Source organism: Poecilia mexicana, unplaced genomic scaffold (assembly GCF_051168715.1).
Source record: "Poecilia mexicana isolate PSO_F unplaced genomic scaffold, ASM5116871v1 scaffold_19, whole genome shotgun sequence".
Taxonomy (NCBI): Eukaryota; Metazoa; Chordata; class Actinopteri; order Cyprinodontiformes; family Poeciliidae; genus Poecilia; species Poecilia mexicana.
In genome coordinates, this window is record NW_028263388.1 from 22,499,491 (window position 1) to 22,512,151 (window position 12,661).

At 40.3% G+C, this 12,661-nt stretch overlaps 1 protein-coding gene across 1 annotated transcript in view; it reads left to right on the plus strand.

Moving 5' to 3' along the window:
• svild (supervillin d) overlaps positions 1-6,837 on the plus strand; it is a 49,219-nt gene extending 42,382 nt beyond the window's left edge. The window contains exons 17-29 of the mRNA XM_014970566.2: positions 8-153; positions 895-1,070; positions 1,279-1,414; positions 2,261-2,561; positions 2,656-2,810; positions 2,914-3,016; positions 3,445-3,652; positions 3,734-3,867; positions 3,947-4,102; positions 5,030-5,173; positions 5,424-5,536; positions 5,651-5,806; positions 5,896-6,837. Of these exons, the coding sequence (XP_014826052.2) occupies positions 8-153; positions 895-1,070; positions 1,279-1,414; positions 2,261-2,561; positions 2,656-2,810; positions 2,914-3,016; positions 3,445-3,652; positions 3,734-3,867; positions 3,947-4,102; positions 5,030-5,173; positions 5,424-5,536; positions 5,651-5,806; positions 5,896-5,982 (2,015 nt within the window). The 3' untranslated portion in view covers positions 5,983-6,837. The remainder of the gene's footprint in view (positions 1-7; positions 154-894; positions 1,071-1,278; positions 1,415-2,260; positions 2,562-2,655; positions 2,811-2,913; positions 3,017-3,444; positions 3,653-3,733; positions 3,868-3,946; positions 4,103-5,029; positions 5,174-5,423; positions 5,537-5,650; positions 5,807-5,895) is intronic.
• Positions 6,838-12,661: the final 5,824 nt, after the last annotated feature.

Below are 12,661 nucleotides of genomic sequence, written 5' to 3' on the forward strand. Positions count from 1 at the left end.
GTAACAGGGGCAGGGGACCCAGAGGAGGACGAGCTCTATGAGAGTGGGGTGGTGGACTCTAACGGGGTTTACAGACTCCAGGGAGACAAACTGGTGCCTCATGAAGATGCCTGGGCCTCCATCCCCAGTGTGTCTCTGCTCGATTCTAAAGAGGTAACGTCGCTAACAAACAGATCACTGTTAGAGATGCACCAATCAGTCAACCAGAGATCAGAATCAGATTTTCCCTTGATAGATCTGCAGGTTAGATGCTGAATTATCATTTTTGGAGGTAATTCTTAAATTAATTTTATTATCATTCATGACGTAGATCCAAAATCTTAGGTTTACACAGTTAAAACCAAATGTTTACATAGACTTTCTAAAAATATCCCTTGTCGGTCATTTAGGACCATCTGTTGAATGAATTACTTCTACCACCTTTATGACTAAATTAGTGCAATACTTCGATTCCCAACTTCAGAATCTTTCCTCCTTGCTCCCTCCCTCCACTTCCTGTTTATTTCCAATTTAAAATAGACACAAAATTTCTGTTTACCATTCTGTTTCTGACACGCTGCAAATAGAAATAATTTTGGCAATCCTAACTAAACTAAAATGAGAAACTGCGTTATTTTATTTTATTCACTACAGGGACATCATTTGACATATAGTCCCCTCTTCATTTCCTGCTGGGTGTATCAAAGAGCCTTTTCTTTTTGGCCTTCATCACCTGAATTATTCAGAATGAGACAAAATCCTGAATCAGAATCTGACATGAGAAGCCAGATTGTTGCATCTCCGTCTCCTGATCGTCTTTATCGCCCATTTTAAATATTTTCTGCCGTTTCTGTAGCTAAATTAGCTTTTCCAATCTTCTTTTTCTTCTTTTCTCCTGCTAAACCCACACACCAGGTTTTAGTCTTTGACTTTGGCAGTGAAGTGTACGTATGGCACGGAAAAGATGTGCCCTTGGGTGACAGAAAAGTAGCTGTCAAACTGGGCAAACAGCTCTACAGCGGCAGCTACGACTACAGCAGCTGCAGAGTCAACCCTCTGGATTCCTCCTGCAATAATACGGACGTACCTCAGTGAGTATGACGAGTTAACGACACCAAAGGACAAGATTAGTTGATGACTTCTGCTGCTCGCCTTTGAGTTGTGCGTAAATATGGAGAAACGTCTGCTGCATTGTTTCATGTCTATTTGGTGCCCCCTAGTGGTTAATCTGCTCCAGCACAGCTGCACACACACGGCGGCATGTGTGTTGTAGTAAGTGTGTTTGTGTGTGACCTACAGGAAGGGGGAGGGGCGTCCCAGCTGGACTCTGTTCGGCCGGCTGTCGGAGCACAACGAGACGTCGCTGTTCAGGGAGAAGTTCCTGGACTGGGCCGAGCGGAAGAAAGAGGAAGCGGCTCAGGCAGAGGAAGTCAAGGTGGGTGAGACCGGAACGAGAGTCACCAACCGTACCGGTCATAAAGCTGATTGGAGTCAGTCAGTGTTACCGGCTCATGGTTCGTTCCCCATCGTAGCCTGATCGGCTGTAGACATCAGGACACGTTTTGGTAAATTAATTGTAATAAATTACAGTATTCATTTTCAAATGCTGCTTTAGACGGAAAGCATAAATAATTTTGCTAACAATGCATAATCAAGCTCGAGTTCTTTTTTGCTAATTTGTTAGCATAGAAGTATCAGTATTAAATTTAATGTAAACACAGGGCGATTTTATTGTTATGTCATCATGATTGCAAAAGTTAATAAATGAAAATATCAAAAATGAAGGACATTAAATTTAGCCAATTAAATGTCCTTAATTAAAATTAAAAATCCCCCCACACCTTAAAAGTAGAAAAAGCAGAAAATGTGGAATATGGTATTTAAAAAATATATATCATGAACACATTACCACATATTTCTAATTGCTAATTTAAAAAAATAAAGATATTTTAATGTTGTATTTTTTTGTTTTTTTGTTGTTTTTTTGTTTCCCCCTCCTTAAGATGGGAACTAATTTTTTCCTTTCATCATAGAAACAAATTCTGTGTATTTGGAAACATTTACTTTTTATTTTTCAATGTTGAAATGATCTGCCAGAGAAACTGTAACTTTTTCATCACTTTTAAGAGATTATTCCCTTAAAGAAGCTCCTGTATATTGTTGAGGAGTTATTTTGAAGTTAATTTTGAATTATTTTAAGTGTACTAAGATATTTGCTGCATTATTTTTTTTGAATATGCAGACACAAAACAAAAACCAAGTATTTTGTTGTTGTACTCAGAGCCCGGATCATTCCTCCCTGCGCTCCCCGCTTGACTTGGAGCTGCAGCCGTGCGACGCCAAAGCGCTGCTGGACAACGAGGCCGACCCGGTGCGGACCGTCCTGGAGGGCGTGGACGTGCAGCGAGGCTACGGCCTGGTGAAGACCGAGGACGGCAGGCAGGCGGAGCTGGCCACCGTGGCGGTGGAGGCGTGGCACATCAAGGAGCACGGCGAGGAGGAGCTTCCCGAGGAGAGCGTGGGCCAGCTCCACGAGGGCGACGCCTACATCATCCGCTGGAAATACTCCATCACCACGCTCGGTGAGTCGCGTGAAAACGAGTCGAGCCGTCGGAGGGGAGAGAGAGCGGGGCGTCTGATTCACCGGGTCACGCTGGCTTTTCTGACTCGTCTCAGTCGGGAAGCGGCAGAAACCCGGAGAACTGAGCACAGCGGCTCCCGGCAGAGAGAGGACGGCGTGTTTTTTCTGGCAAGGCCGGCACTCCAGCGCCAGCGAGAAAGGAACGTCGGCCCTGATGACCGTGGAGCTGGGCAGCCACCGGGGGTCACAGGTCAGCTCATCACTAAGTGTCAATAAAAACATCCAAACACATGATGCCTCCTCCTCTGAAATGTTCAGACTTCCATATGCTTGTTTCTGATTGGCCGGCGCAGGTGTTGGTGACTCAGGGTAAGGAGCCGCCATGTTTCCTGCAGCTCTTCCAGGGAGGACTGGTCATCCATAAGGGCAGCAGAGACGACGCTGCCAGCAGCTCAGGTACAAACGGGTCACTTCCTGCAGCTGACAGGGCTCCTGCTCAGGAAAGCATCGTTTGATTTCAGGATTTTTCCTGTGTAAACCCAAGATTTAGATTTTCTTGCTCCTGTCCTTGCTTCCTTTGCGTCCTTCTTTTCTCCCTTTATTCATTTCTCATGTTGCTCTTTCCTCTAATCTATAACTTCTTTCCTACTTTCTTTCCTTTATTAATTTATTTCCTTTCATTCTTTACTTCCATCCTCTGGTTTTCTGCAAGTTTCTTAAATAAAACCCACAATTGCAGCTCATTGTGAACTTTTGTGCTTTATATTTTAAATAACTAACAGCTCTTCCTATTTCGCTGAACTTTTCCATAAAAACACCCAGGAAGCTCTCGGCTGAGCTCCCTTATCCTGACTGCAGTAACACCCTCTGCTTGCTGCATCCAGGTGGCTGGAGGCTGTTCTGCGTGCGCGGCGAGGCCGAGGCCGAGGCCTCCCTGGTGGAGGTGGCGTGTGAGCGTGCCAGCCTGCGTTCCCGTGCCAGCCTGGTGCTGCTTAACGCTCAGAAAGCTCTCCTCTACTTGTGGCACGGATGCAAAGCCCATGCAGACGCCAAGCAGGTGGCCAAAAGAGCAGCAGACAAACTGAAGCAGAGGTAGGATTTGGGATGAAACTGAAAGGTCTTCACAGCCTCACTGTCTCCTGAAGGGAACTCATAGGTCTGCCTCTTCCTCAGGTGTCCCTCAGAGCTGGGACTGAACAGCAGCAGTAAGCTGAGGGTGGAGGAGGTGGAGGAAGGCTCTGAGCCGGCAGAGGTTTTGAATGCTTTAGGCCCGCAGGACAAGAAGGCTTACGACTGTATGCTGGAAGGTAAGAGGGCTGTGGGAGGTCGGTGCGCTGGTGGCGAGTTAGCAATGAGCTAAATGGAAGACGTGTGTTTGTTATCAAGATCCTGGAAAGTACAACTACACCCCCCACCTGTTCCGGCTGAGCGCCAGCTCTGGGATGTTCGGATGGGAGGAGCAGCTGTACTCAGCCAGGGTGACGGAGGGCGTCATGGCGATGCCCTTCCTGCAGGAGAGCCTCTACTCCGCACAGCAGCCAGGTAACGCTCCAACAGCTGCACATAGGTATGGCAGGCAGTTTTAGCATAAAATCAGCTTCACCACACGTAACAGTCCAGATATCGGGAATTGGTTCATGAATAGATGTATTGGTAAATTCAGATATTTTTAATTATATTCTGACTTGAATAAACAATGTCATAATTTATATGGAAGCTTTAATGCAAGATATCTGCAATTAATTATATCCTGAAATGTATATTTCAGATATCAACAAACTATCACTAGACATAAAGTAAATTTAACAAATGTAATTGTTTTGACTAGTCATATTTCTAATTAAAGATTTCTTAAATGTATTTTTATATGGGAGATATAGAGACCTGTAAAGATTAATTGGATTAATCAGTTATGAAAAATCTGCAAATTATTTTTATCTGATTAATCGTATCAAATTAAATAATGACTAGGCCAAATTTAATTAGAAATATCTGTAGCTACAAGTTTGACTAGTCAAAATTAATTTGAAGATATCTCCAAACTATTCAAAGATTTCTTTAGAGAGATTTTCTATTTGAGATACTTTGAATTAACTGGTCAGAGAGATGAAATCGATCTTATGTTGAAAAGGACTTCCAGAGATATTTCAACATTTTTAAACAATATATAAGCAAGTTTTTATTTTCTGTGCTTTAGTGGGTTGTTTGTTCCTCCTGGTCCTTGGTGTTTGCGTTAACTCTCAGGAACTACAAACAGGATTGGTCACATGCCTCCATATTGGAGGAGCAATTATTAGAAAGACAACAGGAACATTCTTTGTAACATTAAACCTGGGAGCTCTGTAACTTTACCTCCTAAAGTTATTCCTAGCCTGACTTTCATGTACTTTGTTTACAGCAGCTGTTTTTAACCGTTATCCGTTTCTGCTGGAGTCCTTCTTACGGTTTTTGTTCTCATTTCTTCGTCAGCCTTGTTTCTCCTGGACAACCGCATGGAGGTGTATCTGTGGCAGGGCTGGCAGCCGGACGACACCCAGAGCACCGGATCTGCAAAGATGCGCTGGGACAGCGAGAGGAAGTGCGCCATGGAAACCGTGCTGCAGTACTGCAAAGGTTAAAGTTGACACACACGTGCATTTTGGCCCTTTGGCTCAAGTGACTTTTTAACTGTAAATGTGCCAAAATGCAGAAGTCATCCATTTTTTTTTCCTGGAATAAATTCCCTTTCCAAACAAAAAGGCTGATTTCATTTGGTTTTGTTTAAGTTTTTATTTTTGTCAGCAGTTTTGGCTCAATATAATAAAACTTAAACTTTTAAACCCAAAATAAACATTTCGGTTGCTATTTTCTTGCTGACTTGCAGAAAAGAACCCTCGGCGCCCCCCTCAGGCCTACCTGGTCCTCGCAGGCTTGGAGCCTCTCACCTTCACAAACATCTTCCCATACTGGGAGAAAAACACCAGCATCTCTTCTAAGGTCACTAACAAATACATCCTCGTCATCCTCCTCCTGTGTTTGTGAATGTTTTATATTAAGTGTGTGTGTGTGTGTGTGCGTGTGCGTGTGTGTGTGTGTTTTAACAAAATGCAGACTGGAAGCTCCAAGAGCAAAGTGATCCTGGTGAAAGAAGCTCTGTCCAAACTGAGCAAGCAGCAGTACTCCATCGAGGAGCTGACCAGGAAGCCTCTGCCGGAGGGAGTGGACCCGCTGCGGCTGGAGGACTACCTGTCAGACCAGGACTTCAAGGTACCACACCCCCCACTGGGCTCAATGTGTGTGTGTGTGTAAGAGAACCACGTTCTGATTTCTGTGTGTCCCGTTTGTTTTCCCGCAAGACGCTTTTCGAGATGAGTCGCGTCGAGTTCAACGCCCTGCCAAACTGGAAGCAGCAGAACCTGAAGAAGAGCAAGGGTTTATTTTAAAACTCTACACACACTCTCTGTTGTTTTTTACTCTTCTTTGCAGCTTTTATTACATTTTTATTCCTTGTTTTTTGTTTTAAAAAAAAATTGTCATATGTAAAAACTAAAAAATGTAAATGTACTATTATGTGGTTTTAATAACTTTTGTCCCATTTTACATTTTAACCAACGATTATGTGCAATTAATCTTTTCCCTTCACACTATTATAAATATGTAAGATACTGTTAATGTTTGTTGAGGTTTACTCAGATGTGTTAATTATTGTTTATGGTTTAAAACCTTTTTTTTTTCCATTTGAACTGAAGGAGCAGGCTCTGTCAACAGGGGACAAGACTGCTCAAAACAAACCAGATTGGCTCAAACCAATCTTTTTGCTTATATAACTAACTTTTTAACAATCTATTTTTTACTGTTGGACCAACTAAAACACTTGTATTGTTTGGTACTGAATATTAACTCTTTATTTGGGCTCTTTTTGACCTCCTTCTGGTTGTTTGGGACCAAAACTAAGCCGTCTGTCTTCATATACCATTTGTTCATATTTTTTTTAAGCACTTGTCTAAGTTTGGGTAAAATCTGAACTTTAGAAGCGTTGCATGTGTTACATTGTGAATATGAGAGAATGTGAGTAAGAAACTGCTGCATAAACTGCCTGTATTAGAAAACTCAGTATCTGTTTTTTTGTGTTGAAACGCCACATAAAAAACTGCCGGTGAGGTTTTAGTTTTGTTTTTTGTAATGCTCTTTTCATTTGTTTCAATCTGTTTGTGATAAATTTGATCTGTATTATTGGTCAGGTTTGGGAATGAGATAATCAGTATTTCTTTTAAAATAAAAAAAATATATATGTATAACTTGGAAGTGACTGTTTTTATTCGAACATCTACTTATCACAAATATTCACTCAATTTATAAACTAAAAAGATAGTTCACTGTTAACATTGATCAAAATAAGAGAATCAGATTAAATTCAGAAAGAAATGTCTTTTAATGTTGCTTTTTTTGTTACACCGATATCCTAAATGCAGAAGAAAGTTGATTTCATGAGTTAATGGAGTATATCCAAACATGAACAAGAACAATTGGAAAGCTGGCTAAATGGAAGTTTTATTTTTGGTAAAAAGCTGCGTATCTCCAGACATTTCCAAAGGCGGAGTGAGGTTTCATCTTGCATGTTTCTGCAGTCTGGAGCTGTTCAGATAAAGTTCCTCTAATACATTTAACCGAAACATTAAGGCTGCAGCCTGGAAAACAAAAAGCTGAAATATTCTGAAAGTTAAACTTCATTAATTAGCATTGTTATGACCTATAAACTCTAAAACACCTAATATATGATTATCGTTCATTGGTAAATTATAATTTCCATCCATTTTGTTTTACTGTCAAATGTAAAGAAAAGAGTTTTAAGAATATAATTTGCAATCATTTATGATGATTGTAGAATTGTAATGTTAATGGAAGATGTGCAGAACCGTTTTTCCCCCGTAGGAAGTTAAAATAGATGTTTTCTTGGTTTTAGCCGCCAGAGGGTGCTATTTGCCCAGCCTTTTAGCTGTGAAACTTTTTACTTGAAATCCGTGAAGCCTTACAGACCCATAAATCATTAACTAAAATTAAAACCTGTAAGACAAATTAGATACCTTTGTTTCATGAATGCAGTGACTGATTATGAATATTGCTTGCTTCATGCATTGCAATAGCTGTTTTAAACAGCACCTGTTTATTTAGGAATGCATGTGTAAATCCAACTGCTGGGGTGTTTTTATGCAGCTCGTATGCACACAATGTGGAGGAGCCTTATTTAAAAATCAAAGAGCCTCCCTTCTCTCCGTGTCCTCATGTCTTATTGATGCCAACAGGCATGCAGAGGCAAAGTTATCCACACAACAGATGGCACGAGCCAGTCGGCGCTTCCTCAGAACAGCGACTGGGCGGCCTGTTTGTTTGTTTATCGTGTATCAACTCTGCCCTGCCAGCATTAATCATCTGCATCACTCTGCCTCCCGCCTCAGGTGCTGCAGCGTCCCTACATGTGGAGACACAACGAAATGGACAACACAAGCCACATCAGCTGGACGGCTCTGTGCTGGTGTGAGATGAATGAGTTGGGACTTGCAGGATACTTAAGTGGTTTCATCAGGACTTCAAATCCTGCCTGAAAATGAGCCAGAAGATTTCCTGGAGGTGCACTTTACCAAATCTTTTTTTGTTGTTTTTTTTCCCCCTTATGGATAGATGCAGCTATTTGTAGTAAGTGAACATATTACTTTAAAAAAAAATGCAACATTTTCTGTTCGAGAGCACATTTCAGTGTTTCATGTAATTGTGGACCAAAATGATTGAGGAGCGGTCCTGAAGCCTACAGGAGCAGTCGTCAGGTGTTCCTAATAAAGTGGCCAGACAGTGCATGTCAGCATAACTATGTCTCCCTAAAAGTACATAAAAAAGAATATAACTTTTAACCCAACATTTAAAAACCATCCTCCAAGTGAATGTGAGAGAATTGAAATCTGGGAGTCATATGGGATTACAAATTTTTAACTCACAGCAGTCGAGAAATATTTTCATATCACAGCCAGCAAAAAGTAGCATCAGCAACTGGGCGGTGATACTTTTAAATTTGCAACTTTTCCAGAAATCCCCTCTAGTAAACGGACCAAATGGACAAATTTTGTTTTCCATGCCTGAGCAGCTCTGTGCATGGTGTGAATTTAGACATCTGCCACATTGCGACTGCCAGGAATCAGGAGGGACCTGGGTCTCATCCCAGAAAGACACAGCAAATGCCCAAAACACGAACCGAAAGACATGAAAACAAAGTTAGAGCCTTAAAACCATCCGGTCCTGAACGGCCAAAGCAGAATTAGAGTAAGAGAAAGCAGGAAACTTCTGCAGAGAAATCACCACCAGGCTGGACTTTTTTTTATTTCGGTTCTGTGGTTTCCTCAGTAACTGCTGCTCCACAGTTATTATATTTTCATTCTTTTTTGTTTAGTTTCTTTCCATTATAAATACATGAAGAAGTCATAATTACTCCTCAGAATCTGAAAACAGCTACACAATAAAGAATCAATCTGTTTCCACATAATGCAATACATACACCTTACTCCATAGACGCCTTTCAAAACAGGATATATAACACACAAAGCCCTTCTGTCTCATTTGACTGGATCAAGATTAAAAATAAAAAAGGAATCCTGGTTTCATGTGAGAAACCCATGGCCTTGAAAAATGTATTGCGTGACCTGAACGAAGCCCCCAAGACGAACTGAAGGAATCCTGCAGTAACCTCTGGCTGCTTGCACACCGTGGTGTGTTTGCACTGAAGACAGTGGGTAAGGGATAATGCTGCTCATTAATGTTTCTCCCTGGCACACCTCCCAGTAGCGGTCTGACCTTTCATCTCTGCTGGCGACATGAATTTTCAGCAAGTTCTCACAGACTTTTGAACAATTACAGCAGAAAAAAAAACCTCACTATGGCATCCAACACATTTTATCTGAACATTCAGTAACATTAGAGGGAAAAGCCACCAAAAACAAGAGGAAATGGGGACTATACCTCCATTGGAATGAAATAACAACTTTAAAGGACAGGAAAGAGTTAAACACAGAGTTAATTCAACAGAGATCCAGTCAGTCAGGGCTACTAGTTTCACAATGACCGGAAGGGAGATCAAATAAGTGCGGCAAGTGTCTCTATTGATTGTATTATAAAGGTCTCTGGAAGGTCCAGTCACTGGCTCATCAGCATTCCTGGCTGAAGACAAATGTATAAGTCAGGGGATGGATACTCAAAAATCTGAAAGGCATTGACCGTCCTCTGCAGTTTGGGTAAAGCCATCAGCTTGAACAGTTTTGCGAGGGAGAATGAAAAAATATTTTGCAGAAATCAGATGTTTTTGTTGTGAAAGCCCAATTTTGTTGGTTATGATTGATTCATAAAAAATGAGCAAAACACCTCAGATGGGTGAATACCTTTTAAAAAAGCTTCTGTGGAAAGAAAGGACCAAGGAGAGCACAGCAGCAATAGCAACAATAAAACAATAAAAACAAACTGTGCACCACTTTCACTGCACCATTATCACAAATTCCTTCAAGCTCCTCTACAAAATGGCAGACTCTCCACACAGCAGGACATAAGCGGGATAAATAGGAAGTTGAGTCATATCTTATGAATCAAACTATTATCTTAAATTGCACATGAGATAAAAAGACATTGGGTACAATCATGAGGAAGTTGATTGTGTGTTGAGAGCATTAGATCTCCCTTTATTGTGCAATGAAAGTAGCCGAGTGTTATCAGAGCCACAGAAAAGCCCAGGCTACAGGTACTGAGTAATAACAGTCAGTGTAATAATAAGGTTGGGCTGCAGGATAATAGATTTTGGAGTCAGTAAATTGTGTTTCCTGTTGCAGAGAAACAAACAAACAAACAAACAAAAACTCTTTATGAAAGCCACTGCAACACTTTGATTCTTCGAAAGTATAATCTGGTCTGAAGTTCTGTGCACTTCAAAGCACAGAGTAGGGTTTTTAACATATCTTTATCAAAATATTATTAAGCATTAATTGATGTTAAATTTAAAAAAAAACAATAAGGTAAACATGAATTACCTTTACAATGAAACACTTCCATGTTTTTTGGGGGTTTTTTTCCTGGTGGATTTGATATTTTCTGGAGGTATTTGATTCATCTCCACATTTGGAGCTGCAGAATAAATCAGCTGGCTGAATACTGGTGTGGTCTACTTCACTGTGGATATTTCACTCAGTGTTGTTAAACCCAGTGGCTGCAGGTCGGCCTTCAAACAGTAATATATACAGTAATATATACCCCACAGTGGAACCCAAACAGCAGAAGCACAGACCAATACAAACACCAACCGATACAAACACCACCCAAACTGAGAGGGAGGTCGTAAGTGCAACGCTTCAGAAGGTTAATAGATTTGTTTTTCTTGAAAAAAACGAAACTCGTTAGAAATTGCGACATATTTCCTCAGTTTTGTAGGCATCTTTTTTATTTGAAAAATGTGACACATTCCTGGTCGTAAAATAATTGAAAACCTGTTTGGTGTAAAAACGAAGCAGAGGGGAAAAATCTGCCCATTCTGGTTAGATCATCATCAAACTGCCTTATTTTCAAGTAGTAAAGAGCTCTTTGCTGCTGTTCCAGGTTTATTTAATTACTTTACTATGAGGACAAACATCTTTCTGAAGGAGTGACTGCTGCAAGTCTGTGACATGATGCAATCTCCTGGGCTTCCTTAGAAAACTTTCTTTGCAAATTTGAATAATAAACTGAACTCGTCTGCACTGCTTCTGATTAAATTGGATCGTATCCGAATTTGTCTGTCTGATTTGATTAAATTATTTTTGCAAAGTGCCAAGCAATGATATTTGTTTTGAATCGGTGCTTTGTAATTAAACTGAATTTAATTAAGATGAACAGAAGAGGTAAACTTAGGAGATAATTAGTTAGAACCTGATAGCTCAAAATGGCTGACTTGTCAGGGGAGTTGGACCAACAAATGAAACTTGATGGATACACAACACATATTTTTTTTAATTGTTTCAACAGGCATCTTCACAAGATCTTTAACTTTTGTTTTGGGGTTGATGAATACAGTTTATATCAAAATTGCAAGACACAGAATCCATCTCCTTCCTGAACAGGAAGAGGGATTGTTTTACCTTTATATCTTGTCTGATTTCTTTAGATTTTTCCAATATGTCAAAAATATCTACAAGTGGCCATCCAAGACATTCAAATGTTACAAATGAACCAGAAAACCTAACAAAGGCATGGCAAGACAATTTATGCTTTCCCAAACGGACTCACCAATCATGGTATTTAGAAAAATATAAATCATTTTTGTAATCTTTACTAAGATAAAACAGGAAAGTTTAATCAGATTTGATGTTACAGGGTGCAAAAATGGTTTTCTGTCTTTTACAGTGTGAAAATATCAGCTTTCAACTGTATTTTCTAACTAATACAGTAAATACATTATCTGACCACTAGGGGGCACTCATGGTGCTACTCCGATGACGAGACAAAGACAACGTACAGAAACAGGCTGTAGGTTTCACACTCTTCATCCCAGTATACATGCAATTCATAAAACATGCAATTCATAAAACACAGGTAAAGTAACAGGAATATTTAATGTGTGATAGAACTTCATGTTTTACAAAATGCCATTCATTTGGGATTTTGGTTGAAAAATGAAAAATACATGTATGTATATATTCAGTAATCATAAGAGTCCTGCTTACTTTGTTTTAACGTAGTTTGAACTAATGAGAGGAACTGAGAGTTTTTGACTCTGATATTAATTTTTATTTCATGAAGTAAAGCAGATTAGCAACTGTGAACCAAAACTGAAATCTAGCCACATGTGCAGAACAACCTGGTTCTTTAGATGCCCCGGACATCAGTGCAAACTGTAAGGTACGCTGTGCGAGGTTTCAGTGTGTAGCAACTGATACGCATCTTTTCTGGTTCTTATCTAAAACCGAACTCTTCACAGGACAGGTCTTTTACCAACCAGTCTGCCACATTTAACTCACAGCTGCAGATTTGTCAACTTTTGTCAACGTGAAAGATTTCAGTCGCGTTGCATCAGTTGCATCAAGCTCGATTTCTTTATTGACAAAGGAGCAGAGAATATTC